The sequence below is a fragment of the Manis javanica genome, chromosome 7 (assembly GCF_040802235.1).
Source record: "Manis javanica isolate MJ-LG chromosome 7, MJ_LKY, whole genome shotgun sequence".
NCBI classification, from domain to species: Eukaryota; Metazoa; Chordata; class Mammalia; order Pholidota; family Manidae; genus Manis; species Manis javanica.
This window is the reverse complement of record NC_133162.1, coordinates 131,585,494-131,609,036: the sequence shown is the minus strand read 5'-3', so window position 1 is coordinate 131,609,036 and position 23,543 is coordinate 131,585,494. Positions and strand designations below refer to the sequence as shown.

The following is a 23,543-nucleotide window of genomic DNA, read 5'->3' as shown; positions in this document are numbered from 1 at the left end:
TGAAAAGGCAACTTCGAATCATATCAACTAAATAAAGATAAAAAACAATAGGACCGAAATATGGAATCCACGTAAAAGAATCTACTAAGATCACTTAAATCTTAACTACTATTTTTAAAATATGTTTAAGCAGAAGTAGGAAATCTCTTAATGCATTACATTTCAATCTAATTCTCTGAACAACTCAAAGAAATCTAGGAGCGCTGAGAGTTGCCTGATGGGTACAAATATAATTTTATTACTAATCTTATTGTCAGCTTAAAACCAGCAGCATGGTTAAAACAAAAACACTGAAAAAATATGTTCTTCTCATTATCAGCTGGTTAAAAACAAAAGGAGGGGCGGACTTGATGTGCATTCTAACGACAAACACGGGATCGCAGCAATGCGGGCAAAGATGAGTCCAAGTTCATCCTCTAAAAATCTGCGACTTTTCTCCGCCACCTTGTGGCCAAAATGCAACTGCTGCACGTAAATGTTAAAGGTTTGCCCCGGCGCGGCGAGGCCTCCAGACTGCCGCAGTGCGGGATCGCCCGCCGCAAACTGCAGAGCAGGGCGCCGGCGGTCAGCGATGGGAACAGACTGGCTCTTCTTCCTGCCTCCTCCCCGTTCCCCTCACTCCTTCCCTCCCGCCCCTCGGCCCCGCCCAGCCCCGTCCTCCCAGGCCTTCCCCGCCCCGACCTACTTTGTCTTCCCCTCCCTCGGGCTCCCGGTCCCCCAGCGGCCGCCTGGCCCCCCGCGTCCCGCCCACGCCTGCTAGCGCCAACCCGGCACGAGGCCCCGCCCCCCCCACGCACAGCCTTTGCGGCGCGCCCCGCCCCCGCCCCGCCCCTTTCCCCGGCCCGGGGCGCGGGCGCGGCTGGTGCTCTGCAGCGGGGTCCTGGGTCCCCGGGCTGCTCGGCGGCGCTGCGGCGGGCGCCCGCCTCGCGGGAGCCATGGACTCGCGGGCGCTGAAGGTGAGTCGCTTTGGGGGCCGGCGAGGGCCGTGGGGCGTGGGCCGCGGCGGGAGCGCGGGCCGCCCGGTGCCCAGCCTGCGGCGTGGGCCTGTAGCCGCAGCCCCGGGCCGCCTGCGGGCCGCGGCTCGGAATCTGGAGGCCCGGGGCCGCCTGCGCCGCGCGCTGCTTCCCCAGTTGCCGTTAGCCTGCTTGTCCCGCCCCACCTGTGGTGCTGTGTGTTCCCTTGCCGGTTTTCGTTTACTTGGAAAACTTGCTCCATATATGACACCTACTGCTCCTCCCGGTGAGATTTTTAAGGACCTGACAGCAAACTAGTGTCAGCAAACCTGGTGGATAGTTGAAAGGAGCACCGATAGATGGTATGAAAACAAAGACCTAAGCTTGAGAATGAAGGAGTCTTTATTTTAGGGTTATTTTTAAAATTTTAGGTGACTTCTAGATTTATTTTAGAGTGATTTTATTTTCTTCTCCGTTTGTTCATCGCTGGTTCATCCATTCAGCAAATTAATGACGGTGCACTTAAATGATGATCGGAAAGCAAAGATACGGAGCTTGAAAATAAAAGAACTTTCTTTTTAGGTGATGCTGTTCGGTCTTTTCAGCAGGCTCGCTGTGTGCCTATTAGAAGCTGGAGACAGCAGAACCCAACAGTACCTGCCTTGCCACATTTTTTTTTCAGTCTAATTAATCCTGGGAAAAAACCTTAATACAATTAATTCAACAGATACTTGAGTGCTTCCTGTCCATCTGACACTATCCTAAACCCTGCAAGTAATAAACCTAAGAAAAGCCCTCCCGCTCCAGGAGCTTACATTAGGGCAGGGGGAGTCCGCGCTGTAAGATGGTGACAGTGGCTGGAAGACAGTTTGGCAGTGATACATGACGCTGGCGGGCCTTGGCTTTTTTGCCTGAATTTTTACATGATCTTTCTGTGAAGCTTTTCTCCATCTCCTTAAATTTTTTTCATCACCTTACGTTTATCCTTCACACCGCCGTCCAAATGAACTCTTAGAATAAAAACACTTTCACGCTGAAACCCTTTATGTGGCTCCTTATCACTTAGAGGAGACCAGCAAATCCAAGTCTTTACTATTTCTGCACCCTGCCTTCCTCTCCGGCCTCCGCATCCAATAATCCCTGCTTTACTTAAGACTAGAACAGGGAATGGCAAACTCTGTAAAGGGCCAGATAGTACATATTTTGTTTGAACTTCATAGGCCCAAGGATCTCTGTGGCATCTAATCTGCCCTTTTCGCATGCAACAGCCATAGTCAAAAGTTAAAACAAATGAGCATGGCTTTGTTTCAGTAAAACTTTGTGGACACTGAAATTTGAGTTTCATGTAATTTTGCTGTGTTATGAAATATTTTTCTGTTTTTTTTTTTTCTCTCTCAAAAATTTGAAAATGTCCCAGGCCTTCTTAGCTTGCTCGCCATGCAGAAAGAGGCTGCAGACCAGCTATGTTCCGCAGGCCATAGTTTACACCGGATTATAGAATGACTTCCAGTCCTCTCCGTCCCCACCCTGTTCCTGTGTGTCCCTGCTGCCTTCTTATCTCTGTGTTGTATTTGCTCTCCCTGGTTAACTCCTGTATTTCCCTCAAGAATCATGAAAGGGCAGTCGGAAGAGTGGATGTGTGTGGAGGGGAGTGAAGAGGCTGCAAATTAAGAATCAGTTCTGAAATCCTCCCCGAGAATTTTCCCCTGAATTTTACTTTTCCATCCTCCCACACCCCAACCTCATTCTCCTAGATTGCCAAGCAATTTATAGGCTCTTTTCTTGCATTTACTATATTTTATTTCAGTTAGTCTTTAGATTCTAGTCTCAGTTGAAAAGTTTAAGCCTGTCTGGGGCAGGAAGCATTATCTTGTTCACCTGCATGTGCCCAGAACCTGGCACTGGTACGTAGGCGGTAAACGAGAATGGCAAGTAGGCTAGAGAAGCACGCCAGCCTACTGACTGGTTAGACTGGGGAATGGGCAAACAGGAAGGGAGGATTTTGTGACTTGATTTACCCGCTTGAGTGGCAGGGGGCAACTGGAAAAACCAATCTGGAGCTTGGAGATCTTGGCTAGACACGTGGTTTTTTTATGTCACCAATAGGTGGGGGTTTGGAAGAACTTACTCTTTTTCAGAATAGGAGTTTTACAGCATGCTAATATTTAATCCTCATAATGACCTGGAAATGATTAATAGCATTTTACAAATAAGCAAACTGAGGTGTCGTAGGATGGATCAGAAATTTGAAGCCAGGCCTCTTTGCCTGTACGTCCATGTCCTCTTTCAGATGCCTTGCCACTGCGTTTCAGGAGAGTTACAGGTGCTTAGCGATATAGCTGGACACAAGGTAGGCAAGATGATACCAGAAGGGGCTTTAGTTGTGGCAAACTGCGAGGTCATTTGCGGCCTTAGGGCAGGGGCAGGGGAGAAAACATGCATTTGTTTGGCTGAGATGTGCTGTGGGGGCGGGCCCTGGAGATAGAGGACAGGTCACGCTTTGAAGAAAGGTGGCTGGGAAGGGGAGGAGCGCAGTAAGCGCAGGAGGGAAGCACAGCAAAATGGTCGGATTGTTTGCCGACCTGTGCTGTAGACAAGCATGTGGACTGTAACCCTCCAGAAACAGTGGACTAACATGAGTCTAGACACCCTTACTTCAGTCCTGTCAATCAGGGCTTCACCCATATCTCTCCTGCCTGCTGAACCCAGCTGTAGAGTCAGAGTTTAGGTACGGGATGCTCCAAACTGGTTTATGGAGGTGACGCAGGTCTATCCCAGCAATGGCGAATGTGGTTCCCTCTTTGGTTAGGTTAGCAGCCAAGCCTTAAATATGATCCTGAAAAAAATAGTGTAAAGAAATTAGTATCTCTTGATGGTATTTTTCTGCCTTGTAAATCTAAATAATATAACTTGGAAAAAAACTGAGAGGAGTAACTTCCATTAGACAGTAGTTTAGGTCATTTGTTCTTGCTGATCCCTGTTTGTTGTAGAAGTGAAATAGAAAACAAGATAATGTTTAACGATAAACCACTGAGTTCAATTTGTCATTGTAATACTGCAAAACAAAATAGAAGATTTCTTTAAGAAGAAACTGATGGTTTGAAAATGGAAGCCTCTTGTGTTTTTTTAAAAAATATTTCTGGTTTTCGTTTGTTTTCTAAAACCTTTAAGAAATGTGGGCCAAAGAGAGCGGTGAAAGTAGCCTAATTTCATTATTGTTGACAAATAATTTAGAAAAAAAAGGATTGAAATTATTAGAAAACATTGAGTTACTTTAATGATTTTGTTTCATTGTTTAATGCATTTATTAGTATTAAGCACTAGCCTTAAACAACATTTTCAGGAACTTGGAAGAAAAAAAATCACACCATCTAATTTTTAAATTATTCAAGATTTTAGATGAATATCTGCTACTTAGAGTATTTCAGAATACCAGAATCTATTTTACAATTCAGTCTTTTTTTCCTTCTAGACTTTGATTAATTACTATTGTCAAGAGAGATATTTCCATCATGTGTCCCTTGTTGCCAGTGAAGGAATGAAGAGGTATGGCCACGACCCAGTCTTCAGGTTTTATCAGGCCTATGCTACATTAATGGAAGGTATGAGCTCATTATAAACATGTTCCATAAGTTGTAAGTTTGTGTTTTACACTAAGAACAATTTTTTTTGAATTTTAGGTAAAACTCAAGAAGCTCTTCGAGAATTTGAGGCTATTCAAAGTAAACAAGATGTATCACTTTGTTCTCTAATTGCACTGATATATGCCCATAAAATGAGTCCTAATCCAGGTACAGTATATTTAAGTACAGTGCTTAGGACAATTTTTTCTACTCAGTTCATTTTTGATTTTTCTCTATTTCCATAGTATTTAGTCTGATTATACTGTTTATTGTCTATAGATACTATTTGTGTCACGTCTGTTTCATCTTTCTGACAAGATTTTAAGTTTATCAAGACAAGAAATGCATGTCTTATATTGCTTTTATAGTCCTTAAATCTTATGGCAGAAGTTTCATTAGTGCATAGGGATTGTTTGCATTAACATAAAAGTGAATGCATATTAGCAATTGTTAAGCAAAAAAAGGACAGCCCCAAACAGGTATATATATAAATTGCTCTGCAGCAGCCAACTTCACAACTTGTTATGTGCAAACATGCATTGTTTAGAGACACCTGAGTCTGCTTTCCACCATAAATGCTGCAGAGTTGAGCTTAGTAGTGGCCTAGATGTCCTTCACAGCTGCCTAGGAAGGACCTCAGTGGTCCGTGTACATTCTTCCTGACAAGCCCTGATTATAAAAGGACTGTGATGCAGTACGAACTTGAGCTTCTGTCTGGTGAAAGTCAGCTTTGTCCAGGCGGTGTCCAGGCAACTGATGCTCCACTAGGGACTGGATGGACATTGGGCAGTAAAGTACAGTGTCTGCTGCTGCCCTGAGGAGTTCTGTGTCTGTAGTGTGATGACTTAATGAAAACTAGGATGTTCAAGTGGGTGTGCAGGGGCCAGAGCAGAAGGGGGTCTCTTGCCCAGCAATCTCTAGCCCTCCAGAAACAATTTTGTTCGCTAAACTCATGAAGTATGTTGGTAATTCCACATTTATACTTAGATTGATATCATTAGGTAAAGGGAAGATCACATGTCTTTCCTTGTAGCCATTTCCAGAAAGGCAGTCTGTTAGAGTCACAACCCTTATCACTGACATTTTTTCTTCCTCCTGCAGAGCTGACACATATTCTCATTTGATTCAAGATTTGAATCTAATTGACATTTGTGTCCTAGGCACATATATAGTAGATCTAATAAAAGTGATCAGTTACTAGAAGTAGACTGTCTTTTTAAGGGAGCAGTTGAATAGTTAACATTGAACTATGTAACAGTGACTATATTTCACTGGCCTGTGACTTTAGCCTGTCATGTTTATACATTTTAGAATTGGATGAGGGAGTCAGGCAATTTGAGTACTCATCCTGGATTTGCCCCTAATAATTGTATCATTTTAGAATCATTGCTAAATTTTTTAAGTCTTAATTGTTTTTTTTAAATGTGCATATTTAGCCTTAATGTCTGGAGAAGGACATAAACTGTGGAACTGTAGTGTGCATTACAGTGGTCATTACCACGTATGGCCGTGGAGCACTTGAAATGGGTCTCATTTGAGGAACTAAAATTTAAATTTAACTTAATTCTAATTAATTTACTTTTAAATGCAAAAATGGCACTTGACTCAGTAGGGAAGTTATGTTTGGGACAACAAGTATATAAACATTTTTCTTAACTATAAAATTTCATGAAATCTAAGTATGAATCAAGTATTCAGAAGAAAATTTAACAACTCAGTTGAGGTACGCTCTTGGGAAAGTAATACCAGATTTTAAAGATTTAGTAAGAAGGAAAAAAGTTAATAATTTTATAATAATTTTCATGTCAATTTTGCATTGAAACGATAATTTGGACATATAGGGTTAAAGCATCCTATTAAAATCAATTTTACTTGTTTCTTTTTACTTCTTTGATGTGGCTACTAGGAAATTGATGATGGCTAGATACAGATATTGGTGCCTTACATTTTATTTCTATCAGTGCTGCTATAGAGAGAAGAACTGTGTTCTCTGCTCTGACCTATTTTACTTCATCTAGAATTTAATTTTCATTTAATGTTTTTTTCCCCTCAGATAGAGAAGCTATTCTGGAGTCAGATGCCAGAGTGAAGGAGCAACGTAAAGGAGCTGGACCAAAAACTTTGTACCATGCAGGCTTATTTTTATGGCACGTAGGTCGCCATGATAAGGCGAGAGAGTATATTGACAGAATGATCAAAATGTCAAATGGTAGTAAAGAGGTAGCTGCTTTTCTTATTTTTAAATAGTAACATTAAGGGAAGCTTATTGTTATTTGTTATTTGTTATTAGTAGTATTTGTTATTACCCACTCTATTCTCACATTATAAATAACAGCTTTATTTTCATATTTTAGTATTTTATAAAATTGTGGTTCTCTAAGGTTATTTATATTTATGCTATTTATTAACTCTTGAAAAGATCCCTCCCTAGTTCCTTCCTTCAGTTTCTTCCTTATCTCCTTCTTTCCTGTTCTCTCAGTCTGCTTGTTAAACTGCTCTAAATACAAGGCATCATTATCTGCACTAGTGGTAATATACAAGGGTAAGGTATAGGCGAACTCTACTTACATGAATGAGTCATCTAGTAGTGTTGTACACCCAGCTAATATTGTGAGAAAGTTAGCAAATGGTATGAGTGATTAAAGCACACAGGGAAGTAAGAACTAACACTTATTACTCACTTACTTTGTGCTAGGCACTATTTAAGTGCTTAAGGAGAGCTCACATCTATACAGTCTGAGAATAAGGAAGAATTTCTTGGAGAAAGTAGCATTTGAGCTAAAACCTGAAAGATGCATACAGTTTTCACAGGTAAAGATTATGGAAAAGGGAAGTAGTGTCATGGTGGGAGAGAATAGATGGAAATGAGAAAAACAAGGAGACATGGGTTCTGGATACCGCCAGACCCTCACATTTAATGGGAACATAGGGTACATAGAAGAGGGTGGAAGAGAAGCTTGGAGAGGTGGGTTGGGACAAATTGAAAGATCTTGACAGCTAGGTATGAATATTTGTATTTAATCTGATGGGTTTTGAGAATCGTTGAAGGTTTTTAATCATGGCAGTAATATTAGAAGGCAAATTCACATTAATTTAACAATGGTTTATAGGATGAATTGACTGAAGGAAAATAACTAGAATGGGGTCCAAAAAAGGCAGTATTTTCTGGCAGAAGGTTTTGAGGGCCCACACTAAAATACTGTACAGTGGGTATGAATTTGGAAATTATTAAATACCCACAAGACTTGTCAATTAATTATAAATAGTAGGGGAAAGATACTGAAGTGTCAAGTATTAAGGATGTCTCTCTGACGTTTTCAGTCTGGACAATTCATCAGAGACCAGTTAACATGAATAGCAAATACATGGGGATGAAAAAGTCATCTTGGAGGGTGGTGGTACATTTGATTTAAGATATGCTATATTTCAGGCTCCGGCAGAACAATGAGATGGAGATAGTAGATGAGCTTTCGGGAAAAGAAGAGAAAAATATTAGAAGAGGTACTGAACTAGAAATAAAGATTGGGAGTGACCCACATAGAGGCAGTAGATGAAAAGATTCAAATAAGGACACTAATCTAGTGAGTAGAAGTAACATGATTTAGTATTCTTATCTGCCTTTTCAGGTGAAATAAAGGGAGGTAAATAAAATTATAGTTAAAGATTAAAAGTTTACGAACTAACCTAGGAATTTTTTAATAGAAGAACAGATTTCACAATATTTTATTTGCTATTAGAAAGAAAATAATTGACCTGTATCTATCTTCTTTCTAATAAACCTTACAACCCGTTGGCCCACTAGCATTTGGCAAGTAAAGATCCGTAACTTCTTCAGTTTTTAATTTCTGAATCCATGTATCCTTTCCTTTAAAACTCACTGGGCTAGTCACAGATACTTAGGAGATAGTTGCCAAATAATCTTAATTTTTAATATCTGTAAAGCAAGGGACTTCTGATTTTCTATCATAAGTTCATTTGGTCTGTTTGCCCAGAAGGAGGTAACAAATTCTTAGCTATGTATTGAACTACATAATGAAGTTATTAATAATAATTTACCAGCAAAGTTCCAGATAAGAATATTGGCTGCTTAGCATTAATGGAATATCTGGCAAGTTTCTTAATACTAAGCACAGTACTAATCTTAAAGACTGAAATTCATAGTAGTTCCCAAGACTCTAGTTAGGCTAGCAAGGGTTTGAGAATGATTTTACTGCACAGACTTGTATTTTTTGTCACATTATTTGATAAAAGTGATTTTCGTTACTAATTTCAAGATAATGACATTAGGTTATTTCTTTCATTTCCAAACAATGGAAATCTGATTGGAATTATCCATTTTACAGGGACAGGTTTTGAAAGCATGGCTTGATATTACAAGAGGAAAAGAACCTCATACTAAAAAAGCACTGAGATATTTTGAAGAGGGATTACAAGATGGAAATGATATTTTTGCTCTGCTGGGTAAGGTGAGTTGGAGTTAGGGTGAATAAGTCATGTTTTAAAATCTGTTCATAATATATTAAAGCCCAACAAAGCTGAGTAGAACAAAAAAATAATAATTTTTATGTTACTTTTTCAACTCTCAACTGTAGGAGGAACCTGCATTTGTATCCGTCAGTGAACACTAAACTACAGAAGTGCATTTCCCATCAAAGTCCTGAATCCTGGATCAGTTTTAACTTTTTTGTTGGTGGTGGTTGTTCCTATGTTATTTATTCACCGAACATTTAATATGTGCGAGACGTCACTCTAGATATTAGAAATACCCTGAGCAAAATAAAACCTCTTTCTTTTGTAGAGCTTAGATTATGCTAATGAGACAGACAATAAACAAAATAATCAAGTCAATTATACAGTATATTAGAAGACAATAAGTGCAATGGAAAAGTAAATCAGGGCAAGGGAGAGGAATACAGTGGGGTAGGACCCTGCATTCTTAAGTGATGTGGTTTGAGAAAGTGACATTTGAGCAAAGACTTACAGGATATAAAGGTTAGAGCCCTGTGGGCCCCTGGGGGACAGCATTATAGGTGGAAGAATTAACAGGTTCAAATACTAGAGGGGAAGAAGGATGTAGGCGCAGGTGGCGTGGGGGAGGTGAGGAGAGGCGGGCCTGATTTGGTAAAGCCTTTGACTTTAACTTTGAACCAGATAGAGATACAGCCAATGAAAAGAGAACTAATGACCTTTCATTGTGAGGGATGCACAACTGGCAGAACCTGTAGAAATTGCTGGGGAGTGGAAGTACTTAATTTGGGCCCTTTCTTCAGTCCCACTGATGCCTTCTGAACACCTTAAAATATTAAGTCTTAATTTTGGCAAAAAGAAAATAATACCAAGAAAACTATTAGACAAGCAGTAATTTCAGAGGACAAAAAAGGAAAAAGAGGAGAGGATTGTTAGTGTTTGGCTATTGTCAATGTCCCCCTCTCTTGTCAATTTCTGTGGATAATGACCTTGTTCAGATATTTACCACCAGTGCACACTGAGGGTGATTGGATTCAAATTTTACTTTATGGCACCACTAGAGGAATCAGGCATTTAGCCAGTATAAAAATTTTTTTCTTAGTCACTTCTCCCCCTTCTCTTCCATAAAGCAGAGCTAGTGGATAACGTCTAAGGTAGGGCTATATGTAGTGTTAGTATGTGCAGTTTAGGAGAGATTTCCCTTTTTCCTCTAATACTTAAGATTGGTTTAAATTCATTTTCTGATGTAACCCATTACAATTATATATTTATTCTTTAGTTAATTCAACAGAAGGGTTGCATTAGTGTTATCCCAACTGGGGGGTTGATATGAGACAAATATATAGTAAATTTGGTTTCCTTTATATGATGTGCTGCATACCTATAGGAGGTGATGGTCTGAAGAAGTATTAGATCTCTTACAGCATGATTTTATTTTACATTATCAGCCATTTAGGCAGATACCAATGGCATATGTGGTTTTTAAAAATGATCTACATTGATCTTTTTGCTATTACTGCCAGCTATTGAGAAATTTAAACAGTAATTTATTTTGACCTAGTCAGTAGCAACTTTGGATGGTTCCTAGATTTTCCTCTAATTGTAGGGGAGTCTAACCTCGCTCTGACTTCAGGAGTGTCTGCTGTACATCTGTCTCGCCTGGATGCTCATTTGGAACTGAGATATTCCAGGACTGTACTGGTTCCTAAAGGAGATCCAGAAGCAAATTTAAAAAAAAATCTGATATGTGATAAATATGCCTCATTATCTGTTCTTAAAGTCCTAACTACATTTATAGCTTTATGTTTCCTGATTATGAAAGGAATACATCGACATCTAAAACCTTCAGAATATATTAACAAATGAATTAAAAATAAATATTCACAATGGAGATAACCAGTTAAACCATTATTTTATAAATGAGATCTTTTCATGTCAGTAAATATAGATCTATAAATCTACAGGATGAATTTTAGTGGCCACCTAAAATTTTATTAAATAGACCTGCTATATTTAGCCCTGGAGGGACATTTTGGGTTATTTTTATTTTTTTACTATAAATAATTTTGCCATAAATAATAATCTATATTCTTCTTTGTGTTCTTATCCAGTTATTCCCTTAAGATAATTCTAGAAGTGAAAATGTTGAGATGGAGTTTTTTTAACTCTGTTTTGTCCTACCTTCTTTAGCCTGAAACTAATTTTTTTTTTAAAAGATACAAATCCCTTAGTTTTAGAAGCTATTTGCAAATATCCTGGAAGTATTTTATTCTAAAAGATGATTTTTCTGTTCTAAATAGGAACATTTTTTACTTCTTGGTGCATCTAAAAACATTTTAAAACAATTTTATCCTGTAATCATATTTCTCAGTTATTTAGAACAAAGTCATTTACATATTTTTATTCTGTGATGTTTTATATTTTTGTGTTGACAAAAACTTTGGTTTTCTCATTATAAAAGTGATAACTGCTCTTTACAGAAAAGTCAGAAAACAAAAATATAGAAAATGCTAAACGCTAGTATTCTGCCTATTCCAGGATAGCTGTTGTGAGATCTTTGGTATATATGATCACAGTTTCGATGTCACTTTTTTTTCTCCCAATTAGGCGCAGTGCCTTGAGATGCGCCAGAACTTTTCAGGTGCTCTGGAGACTATAAACCAGATAATCATGACCTTCCCAAGTTTCCTTCCAGCTTTCATAAAGAAAATGAAACTCCAGCTGGCCTTGCAGAATTGGGATCAGACAGTTGAGACAGCACAGAGGTGAAGTATAAAGAGATGACAAAGTATCTGCATCTGGTTATAATGTATGTGTGTGCTTTTACCATGAGGTTTTTAAAATTTGAAATTTTCAAATAATATAAAATTAATGAAACATTTAACATTGCATTGTTTTATAAAACTGAATTTATTGATTCACATAAATACCTGAGAAACTGTTTTAAGATGGACACTCTCTGCAAACAGATATATTCCTGCCCTCATGAAGCTTGTATTGAAATGAGAGGAGCCGTCTAATACACAGAAGCAGTAAGTTATGTAGTGTAAGTGTTACGGAGAAAAAGATAAAGCTGGAAATTAAAAAGGGAGTGGGGGAAGGGGTTCGATTTTGTGGGATTGTCAGGGAGGGCCTCCCTGAGCAGATGGCATTGGAACAGAGGGAGCAGGCCGTGCAGGTACTGGGAGAAGACTGCAGACAGAAGTGCCAATGCCAAGACCCTGAGGCTAACGTGGGCGACAGAGGGTCAGGAAGTGGGTGGGAGTAAGATGAGGAGGCAGTGAAGCCGGAGCTGAAAGGTGGGAAGGGGCAGGGGGCCAGGGCAGCAGGGTCCTGCTGGCCATTGTAAGGGTCTGGGGTTTTTTTCTGAATGTTTCTTATTGAAGGATGGGTCCCTCTTTCCTTCCTTCCTTCCCTGTCTTTCTCTCTTTCTTCCTTTCTCCCTCCTCCTCTTTTTCTTCTTGCTGTTTCTTAAGTGAAAGAAACCAGTGTTTTATCCTGTAGGTTTTCCATGACAGGGATTGCATTGATTGCATGCCATGTACTGTATAAGGCATTGCTGTGTTTACTGTAAGTTGGTAGTGGATCTAGAGGCTTTGTTAGATTTATGTCTAGGTTTTTTTGTTTTTGCTTTTTGTTTGTTTTTTTGCAATTACTTCATAAGTGTTGATGTGTTCCACCACCGAAGGGACATGGTCACTGCTTGCCTTTCTCTCTGTGATATGAGCAGGCCCTTAATGCTCAGTACTTGGGAGCCTGGTTTGGTTGGTTGAGGATTACCATGTGGGTATACCATTCTTTCTTCATTTCTTAGCTGGGGTGCTTCATTAAAGAAAAACTTCTAAAATACTGGTTGGTTATCTAGTGTTATGGGTCATGTAATAAAAAAAAAATCAGATCATTGTTTGAGTCTTTTCCTTTATTTCTGGGCTTAAAAATAAGTTTCCTAGCATCCTTTAGTGGTGATTGATTAGTGGTTTGTGTTTGTTTATACGATGTGGCTTAAACTTGTATGTTTCTAACTATTTTGGCTGTTATAATTGCTCAAATTGTCTCATCTTAGATCATTAGGAGTTAGTTAGTTCTTAAGTCCTCTTGACACAGTCCTAGTAGTAGTCTTTGATAGTTTCCGTGCTATTTGGTATGGAAAAGTATGCCAGGGTCATTTGTGTATTTACTGCCCCAAATAGGTGTCGGCCATTGTCCAGGGCAATCTAATCCCTTTTAGTGGGAAATATTTGGAGGCCATGATTTGGACACTAGTAACTTTATATTTTTCCTTTTTTTTTTTTTTTGAGTTTTTCTTTTTTTCACTGTATGTTAAGTGGAGGGTGGGACTATCTATAATATATAAAAAATATGTAAATATTTTTGAAGGCATTTACAAAATAGGAAATATACTCGTTAAATAATATTTGAACTTCTTTTCTTTAACTTAGTATTTTATGGATATCCTTTTATATCCATTTACACAGATACACCTAATTATTTAGCAACAATGAATAGCATGTATAAAGTAAACATATAAATAGTTTATTTAATCTTTTCCCATCGGTAAGCACTTAGGCTGTTTCCAGTTTCTCTAAATACAATGAACACACATACACACATCTTCATACACATACAGGAGTATTTCTGGAGTATGAAACCCAAATAAGGTATTACTGAATTAAAAAGACTTATATTTGTTAGGGTAGACTAAGTCCCTATAAAAAATAGATTTGAACACATAATGGTTAAATACCATACGTTTGTTTTTGTTTCTGTTTTTCATATCTAACTGTTTTGAGTGGGTGTGAGATTTGATCAAGAAGCCTTCCTCTGCACTGTCATTAAAGGACCTGGATTTTTTCCATCTTGCAACTGTTCCATGTCATAAAACCTCGTAACATTGACGTCTAGGTGGTAGGAGGGTTAAAAAGTATGGAGGATTCATTCCACTTTTCTTAAAAGCCCAGGCCCAAGAAATGGCATACATTGCTTCATCTCCCATTGGCCACATCTAACTGCAAAGGTGGCTGGGAACGGTCAGCAGCTAGCTGTGTGCCCAAGCAAGTAAGGGGAGAATACGTGAGGAAGCAGGTTGCAGGCTCTGCCTCAGGCACATACATCTGAAATTCTGTTAGATGCTGCCAAATCGTTCTCCTAAGACGTTATCCTAATTTATACTATACCATCAGTAGTCAGTGGACTGTCTCCTTTCCCCCCGCCCCCATCCTTACCAATCTTGGCTATTATCAGTATGGTTTTTTGTTTGTTTTTTTCTTTTATTTTAACAATCATAGAATAAAAGTGGTACTTTCTTTTTATTTTCATTTCCTTGATCATATTGAGACTGTCTTTCTTATGCTGAAAGCTATTTTTTTCTGTATATTGACTCTTCCTTTTTTTTTTTAACTGGGTCTCTTCCCTTCTATCTTTCTAGTGGATTTTGTTCTTTTAGGGCAAGTTTTCCATCATGTTTCTTTTTTTGATAGTTTTCTTGACTCTTGCAGTTAAAGGTCAGAATTAACAAGTTATAAACAAAATCTTGATTTTGGCTTAAATTGCATTGAATCTCTAGATTATTTGGGAAACTTTTCTGGGTGGTTGTGGCATCTCAGAGCAGTGTGGGCTGTGGTCAACTCTAGGGGGCATTCTTCCCTGGGCTCAAGCCGGGGCAGCAGCTGCCCAGAGGGGACTCCTCTTGGTGACAGCAGAGATGCCAGAGGGCAAGCAGGAATATGGGACAGATGCCTCGGAAATGCAACCCCCCCCACCCCGCCCACATTCCACGGGCCAATAGAAGAAAGAAGTCTGAGTCAATGGCCAAGAGGCAGGAAAGGCCACACCAGCAGTTGCTGAGGAACTGCTCAGTTTGATGGCAGGAAGCATGTATTCATGGAGGGTGGAAAAACTGGAGCTAATAATTCTATCTCCCCGTCCTTGATAAGAAATCCAGTGCATTAACCCATTTGTTCAGTTTCTTTTCTAAATGCCCTTGAGTGAAGTGTCATAGGAACTTATATAGTGTTTGCGTATTTTTAACTAAGTTTATGACTTTTGGGTCATGGGGTTGTTCCTGTTATTAATAGGATAGTTTTCCATATTATTTTCCCATTTGTTTTTATCACACAAGAATCTATTTTAATGTTATAAATTACATTAACAGATTTTAAACTATTCAGTCCATCTTTGCCTTTCTGAAATTCTTGAAATAAATCTGCTCGATTGAGGTGAATTATTCTTTTAATACACTGTTGTGTATAGTTAGCTAATACTTTATTTAGGAATGCCGAAGAACTTAATGAGACTGGTACAATCCATACTTTTCTTAAACATTAGAAATTAAGATTCAGAGATTTTTTTTTTTAAATAATAAGGTTGATCATTTTTGTAAAAGAGATGCCATTTTACTAATTAAAATTCTTACATGGACAGTGTAATAGATCGGCAAACCAGCTTTTCAAGACCTCAAATTAAAGAAACTCTATAAGCTTATTTCAACATTAAGTGAAATGTTTTTTCCACAGGTTGACTCTTCAAGATAACCAAAATGTGGAAGCACTAAGAATGCTGGCTCTCTTTTATTTGTGTAGGGAGGGAGATACAGAGAAGGTAAGTCTTATTGTAGTAGTTAAGTTTCCCATATTAAAAAGTAATGTACTCACCCACACCTGAGCACATACATTAGCACCTTGAAGGGCTCTTTTAGAATGCATGGCAGAGCGCGTTTTAGTTGATTGCTAAAATACACCTGAACAAAAAGGTGAGCTTCTTCAATCAACTAGTAAAGCAAAGGTAGAGTTAAGAATTAACCCTTGAAAATTCCTTAAATCATTCATTATAGTATATATGGTTTTCTACATAAACTCCTCAGTAACAATATAGCTGATCAGTGTAACTGGTGATACTGGGTGTGGAAGCGTACATATGCAAAATATAATTCAGGTATTTTTACAATTTAATGAATTTGCATAAATGGGCTTAGGATGAAATCCCATTGGACCTTATAATAATCATGTTTCTCTAGCAATGAACATATTGACAGTGTACTGGATTATGCCAAAATCTAGTCTGAAGCAAATGATACTATAACACGTAGTAGATTTGGATTGCGTTCAGTATGGTTAAACTGGTTAATGTCCCAGTACCTAAGTATTTCAGTGATTACTAGAAGAATCTTAGTAGGGGCAACTCTGAAGTAAATTTTCCAGGCACTGAAATTATTTATACCAAGTATCTTCCTGATTTGTCTACCTTAGAGAATATTTTAAGTATAAACCAGGCTGCATAGGTAATTTAAGGACTGATCTCGTAATATTAATGTTTATAAATGTTATTCATATCTCCTGTGTTATGAATTATTAGGACTCTTGAAATGTGTAGCTAATTGAATATTATGGGTTTCTTTACCCACCCAAAGGTTTTCATTCAATATCAAATATTAGAAACACACTCTAAAACTCAATTCTTTATTTATAGTTATTGAGCTTTTTAAAAGCACTTTTAATATATCTTGCAACATACATGATTTCATTGGAAGAAAGGAAATTTGTGAAAGCAAGGATCTTTAAAAATAATAATACTGTGTATTAGTGTATATGCCATGTATTCTCTTTCTCTTCATTTATTTTAAAATTATGCTGAATACTTTTGTTTTAGGCTGCTTCCACTCTGGAAAACTTAGGAAATGCCTTGGATGCCATGGAACCACAGAATGCTCAACTTTTTTATAAGATCACACTAGCCTTCAGTAGAACTGTAAGAGTGCCTGCTATTTGCCAGAGCTCTGTTTTCTGTAGCTGGGGGTATAAATTTAGTTACCAAAATTAACAATAATGTGGCCTAGAGTGAAAATACACGTATATAGATATGTGATGCATTCCTAAGAAAGGCAGTTCAGTGGTGTGGTTTTCCAATATAAGAAGCCATTAGGGAGGCGTCATGGAGGAAGTGGCCCTGGTTGAACCTTTAAGGATGAGAAAATGAGAAATTCCAATGGAAAAGTTCATCAATTGGAGCATACAATTTATGAGTGGGTTGTTTGATTTGTTTTTTAAAACTATTTGAAAACAAGTTTTAAAGTAGGTAGTAGATAAATTTTGGTGGGGGAAATAGTATCTTTTTAAAAAAAAACACTAGTAAAGTTTTTATTATAAGTACTAAATAAAAAGAAAGTAGTCAAGAATACAGCAGAATCTCTAAATCAATACAAGGAATGAGAAGAGTGGACAGTTACCTAATTAAACTAGGAAAAATAAGGAAAAAGACACACATAAGTAAAATAATTAGTAGATACAAATTGAAAGAGAGAATCAAGGATATTCATTGTTAAGTGACATGAATAAACTGAATTATTTTATTTAAAAACAAACTTTCTCAGATTATGTAAAATTTATAGAAGAAAAGAAATCACTGCTATTATAAAAGTCTGAGTTGAGGAAGGTATTTATCTTATTTTCCTTATTGTCAGACACATGATTTTGATTAGTTTTTAAATAAGCTTCCAAAAATTCAAGCAGTTTAGTATTTTACTTTTAAAAGTTTTTGTGTTAAAACATTATATTCTTATTCTAACAGCATTGCCATTTCTTGCACTATTTTTGAAGGTTTTTTTTCAAGAAGATTCTAATGCATGATCTTTTAAAATATTCCCACTGGTGGGACATCTTATTCTCAGGAAAGCAGATCCTTGTCCTAACTTTTGAGTCCATAAAAACATATAACCTTACACTAACGATTTTCTTATAAAACAATCATGAGAATTTGAAAAAAGAGTTCTAAAAAATATAGAGAGCAACATCATTAGATAAAGTATACTTTCCAAGATAACTATTTCTTGGAAGTGGTTTCTAAAAAGCACTACTCTTTAGGATATTAAAGTTCTGAAACAATATAAAATTTTTCTTGCTTTATGTAGTCTAGGTAGTAAATAGAGAAGTTTTATTTTTCTTTGATTATTAAATACTGCTTCTTCATTCTACTTCCATGAAGTATAAATTATATATGTGTGTGTGTGTGTGTGTGTGTGTGTGTGTGTGTGTGTGTGTGTGTGTGTGTGTGTGTGTGTGTGTGTGTGTGTGTGTGTGTGTGTGAGATACAGAAAAAAATAAGCCTGTCTGAAGAGAAGAGCTTGACTCTAACGTAAAATTTTTCTTTTCAGTGTGGGCGTAGTCAACTCATTCTTCAAAAAATTCAAACATTATTAGAAAGAGCTTTTAGTTTAATGCCTCAGCAATCAGAATTTGCTACAGAACTTGGATACCAAATGATTTTACAAGGAAAAACCAAAGAGGCACTGAAGTGGTATAAGACTGCCATGACTCTAGATGAAACCAGTATCTGTGCTCTCGTTGGTATGGCAACCCTTCCTCTAAGTGTTCTTGTTTAAATGCCGGTAACAATTGCTTTTAATACCTGCCAGTAAAGAAGGAACAGGGTATTTTGTTAACTATTTTTTTTCTGAAATATAACTCTTCTCCACTCTCCATAATAGAAAAAACCATATCTTCAAAGGTGAAGTTTTATTTCTTAAATAATATCTTAAGAGAATAGGTCTTTTGTTGAGGTAGTGCCTGTAAATTTTGAATTCCATAGTAACTGATTTTATATAGGTACAAAGCTGCCCATTTTATTTTCTTTCGCCCTCTGTTTTTCTTTTTTTCTCTTTTTTTTAATGTATTATTTTAATGTCTTATACTTTAGTATAATGCGGTAATACTTGACTGTGTTCTGAGAGGAAAAAAACTATTAAGGTTTGTGTTCGTTTGACATGTGCATGCCTGCCCTGATGTGGACTTTACCTGCTTTGTCCTGTTCGGTTTTAGGAGTCATCCGATGTCAGTTAACAGAAGGGCAAGTACAGGATGCAGATCAGCAGCTAGAATTCCTTAGTGAAGTTCAGCAATCTATTGGGAAATCTGCGGTACATACAGTATTTTATTTTAGCATATGGTGGATCCTAGCTGTTTATAAAATACAAAATTTTAAGTTTTAGTCATTTTATTAATGGCTTTAAACAACTAATGTACACTGATTTTTAATATGTAATTGCATTTACTAATTTACCTCCATGAAAAATTAGGTTTCCAATATTCTTCTGTAAGATTTTAAAAGCCCATCCAAGCCAATACTTCAGCTTGAACAAATGTTGCTCATAAATGGCACTTCATACACATTTGAAATCTAAGTAGGAATAAATGACTTTATAACTGAATGGAATAATTAACTAAAACTACTTATTTTCCAGGAACTAACCTATTTACATGCAGTTCTCGCTATGAAGAAAAATAAACGACAAGAAGAAGTTATTAACTTGTTAAATGATGTCCTGGACACTCATTTTGCACACGTGGAAGATTTGCCACTTGGTATAGAATATTTTGAGAAGTTAAACCCTGATTTCTTGTTAGAAATTATTACAGAATATCTGAATTTCTGTCCAATACAGGTAAATAATTCTGGGACTTATTTTCGAAGAATCATTTACATAATTTATAAAAAGTGCTAATACGATTTTCTTTCACGTGTTCTATCAACATCTTAAAGTGGTAGTATTTGTATCTATATTAGTTGGAATAGCTTTTAAATCAGAATATTTCTAGTAATGACTGCTATCAACTAATAAACGTATTGGCTTTCACATATTCACTTGCAATTCATAAAATCTTAAAATCTCCAGTTAAGAAGAACCATAAGAAATCATTTAATTCAGATAGCCACCATTTTTTGAATCTACTCTATCGCATCCTCCTTAAGGGCCGTTGCATTAAAAACATGCAGTTCATTGTTTGATTATTAGTCTGTATTTCCTATCTTAGGTCAGGATCTACTTTGTGTTAAAAAATTCCCCCACTTAGTGGTCCTTCTGCCTTCTGGAATGACGTGGAGCAAGTCCAGTTATTTAGTCAAATCAAGGATCATTCCTCATTTGTAAGACCTTCAGATTTTGGAAATTATTCTGCATGTTCCCCTGAACAATTGCAGGTTTTCAACCATCTATTCATTATTTGGCATAGCTTGAGAACCCTGGCGGTGAGTCCTTAGTTTGTCAGTGCATTTCGTTAAGCCGGCTGTTCGTATGGACTTGGCCTGCAGGAGAGAGTAGATCCTCCTCTTTTCTAGTTCCTGATGTCTGTCCAGCTTTCCTTTCGTGAATCACGTTACTTGTCAATGCCTCTTGAACTAACAGTTAACTATAGTTAATAACTTAGATTTATTTTTCACTGTAAATTTGGACCCATATGTGGGACTCTCTACATCCATCCCTGTGAAATTTTCTCTCCTCAGATTCATCCTACAATTCAGGTTGTCATGTCCTTTTGGATTCTTACTGTCATCTTTCTTCTATGGATCTTTATTATTACCTGTTATATATGCCTTATCTAACTCGGAGTAGAAGTGAAGACACACCTATCTGTTGCGCTACCAGAGAGTTCTTTCTAAATTGATGTGGATCCATTAGCACTCTTTTATTACAGATAGTAAGATGTAGATGACTGAACTTTATTTTACTGCACTCACAGTTCAACCCAGGGACAGAGTAACAGGCCAGCATCAAATACTTCATCACTAAAAGCGACAGTTCTCAGCATTCGCCCTGATCTCGACCTTCAGTGACTGTTAACAAGGAAGTGAGGATTATGACTTCTATTTAGGGAACCCATGCTCCTTTTTATTGACCCAAAGAACCTTTTCCAGACTTGCATAATCTATTTATGTTTAACTAACCCCTCTGGGATCCCATCTGTAATTGATCTTAATCTCCCCAGTTATGATATGTTAGCTGCTCAGAAATTGGAATGCATTTTTTCAGTGTTCATGGAGTGTTCAGAATTCATTCAACAAGTGCTTCTGAGCACCCCACACGCTGCTTCGAGCTGGGGAAACAGCAGTGTGGAAAAACAAACTACAACCCCTGCCCTCTGGAAGCATATATTCTAGTGAATGGAGACAAGTAATATAATCAAGTAAATGATTTATTAGAAATTCACAGAAGAAGGTAACAGAATAATGTGGAGGAGTGGTAATTTTAGGCAAGGTGGTCTAGGTAGGCCTCATTAAGATGGCAAAGTTTGAACAAAAATGTCAAGCGGTCATGTGTGAATACGGTATAGATGGCTTCACGCAAAGGGAGCGGTCATGCGGTGGCCCAAGGAGACCCAAGGAAGCTTACGGGACTGGGCTGCCGTGAGGAGAAGGGGCGTGCTGGGGACGACACCACAGCACAGGCGCCCAGACCAGGTGGGGCCTCTGACTGTCCCGACTCCCTGGGCTTCATTTCTGAGTCCAGTGGGAGCCACCAGAGGGGTTCCAGCAAGATACAGCTCAGCATTTTAAAAGTATTTCCCTGGCAGCTGTGCTGAGAACAGACGGTAGGTGGAGCAAGGAATGTGTTAAGTGGTAGTTGAGTTCCTCTGCCACGAACGTCCAATTTTCCTGTAATAGAACCTTTATCAACCTGGTAGAACCTAATCAGCATTTATAGTGTGGGTTTCACGGGGAAGTATCAGAAAGGCAGACTTGTCTCTCTTGCTCTGTTTCCTCCTTTTTTGGCCCTTTTATACATACATAGCTTTTATTTTAAATCAAACATGTTATCTTAGAGATGGTCCACATAGCTTGTTTTTTTGCGGTGATTCACTTTGAAAGTGTATATAGTAAATACAGTGTTTGTTCTCAATAATGTATTCTTAGGTAGCAAAGAACCTTATCAGAACCTCACTCTGTCACCTATACTTCCATTATTTTCAGTTACATTGAAAAAATAAGTATTTTTCAAGAATTTACTCTGTATCCATTACTGTGTGAAGAAGTATAAAATTCTGATCTCTAAGACACATATAAGACCCTTAACCCTATGAAAGAAAACAAAAGAATATATGAAATGGTACAGAACTGTGTGAGATGTTATAGAATGCTGAATTCCATTGCATAGATTGTAAGTGCTGTAGACACTTAAAGAAGTTAGAAGACTTTTACATACCAGCCAGTGGCCATATTCCAAAAACTCTTTTGAGCACATATTTTTGGGGGCTCAACAGTGAAGAGATGTGGCACTTCCTGGTCCGTAACCACGTCTCATTGTAGAGTGATTGTCAGAGGCCATAGCTCCGTTGGGAGTGTGTATATGTGGTGTGTAGGCTTGGGGGTGGAGAAGATGATCCTTCAGATAAAGGAAACAGCATTAATAGGGCACAGGAGGGGGAGCGAACATTGGATATTTAAATTCTGATAGCACATATCTAAGTTGTGGGTGGCTCACTGTTGGGTAAAGGTTGGTTGGATAAAAGCTGTTAAGAGAATCAATAGATGTTGTAGTATTGCTTTGGTTATCATATTCACTATTAATAAAAAGAGAAGGAAAAAAAACCTTTGAGAGCCCCCAACATTCCCGGCAGGGAAGTGGGAATGTGAAGGTATGAGAAATTAGGTGTACTGTACCTGAGCGTCTTCTACCTTTTGATGTCTACTAAGAAAGTAAAAAATGGGGTTTCCCTAAAAACAGACCTCACGATACTCTAGAGATAATGCAGGTTCTTGGACTGGATGGATCACAAGGCAGGTCTAGAATCAGAAAGCACATTGCCTTGCCTGTCAGTCCCAGCAACACACGCTCTCAGCTACCTTCCCTTTGAACACGTGTGTTTCCTTGACAGTTTGTGGACACATTGCTTGTTTCATACGTTATCAAATGAGGAACTGTGTCATAATTTTATACCTACTTTGCTGAATAAAAGCCATTGTTTACTTGGTGTGTTCCTAGTTCCCAGGGAGATAAATTAGTATTAGTCAAGTCATAGCAAAGATATTGTGCAAAAAAATAGAATAGAGAATTTTTAGAAAAAGACATTATTTTGGTAGTTACACTAAAATTTAATAGGTGTTTATTTTTAGCTGTCTACTAAAGTAAATTTCTAAAATGACCTGCTGATTTGTTTTGTTCAGCCTGCAAGTCCCGGGCAACCTCCTCCTCCACTTCTCAGACGTTGTACCTCGGTCCTGGAGACCATAGTAAGAACTGTGCCAGGTCTTCTGCAAGCTGTCTTTCTGATAGCAAAAGTCAAGTATTTATCAGGTGGGATATGCCTTAAAGACATAAAATAACCTTTTTATACTGATGTTGATATAAGCAAGTGTAAATAAAACTAAGCACTCCACATGTATGGAGAGTAGTCACGTAAAATACATTTTATACATGCACCAGTAAGTCAGTTTAATCCAAAATAAAATTTTCTATCTTGCTTTGCTATTTAACTCTGAAAAAATTACTATAAACTTCTGTAGTCAAGTGAATTACTGGGAAAACACAGTCATACCACTTAAAAAAAAAGTCCATCACGTGGTACTTAGGTAGCAAAAAGAATTTACAGTCTCAAGCAATAGTTGTGGACTCACCGACATAACCAAATGCAGTGTTTACCAGGTATCAGACCTTTATGAAATGTGTCAGTTAATTCTTGTTTAGTTATTGTGATTGATTATGTGTAGCTAAACAAGATAACCCAGGTGCATGACC

General features: G+C 37.8%; 1 protein-coding gene across 3 annotated transcripts in view; it reads left to right on the top strand.

Annotated features, from left to right (window-relative positions):
- The first annotated feature begins 803 nt into the window (after positions 1–803).
- TTC21B (tetratricopeptide repeat domain 21B) overlaps positions 804–23,543 on the top strand; it is a 62,743-nt gene continuing 40,003 nt past the window's right edge. For all 3 annotated transcript variants that reach the window (XR_012133417.1, XM_073241595.1, XM_073241594.1), the window contains exons 1-12: positions 804–956; positions 4,426–4,555; positions 4,634–4,744; positions 6,630–6,796; positions 8,920–9,042; positions 11,651–11,808; positions 15,556–15,640; positions 16,688–16,786; positions 18,189–18,381; positions 18,853–18,950; positions 19,275–19,475; positions 22,973–23,102. Coding sequence is in view for 2 of the 3 variants with exons in the window: in XM_073241595.1 (XP_073097696.1) it covers positions 936–956; positions 4,426–4,555; positions 4,634–4,744; positions 6,630–6,796; positions 8,920–9,042; positions 11,651–11,808; positions 15,556–15,640; positions 16,688–16,786; positions 18,189–18,381; positions 18,853–18,950; positions 19,275–19,475; positions 22,973–23,102 (1,516 nt within the window). In the remaining variant the exon portion in view is untranslated. The remainder of the gene's footprint in view (positions 957–4,425; positions 4,556–4,633; positions 4,745–6,629; positions 6,797–8,919; positions 9,043–11,650; positions 11,809–15,555; positions 15,641–16,687; positions 16,787–18,188; positions 18,382–18,852; positions 18,951–19,274; positions 19,476–22,972; positions 23,103–23,543) is intronic.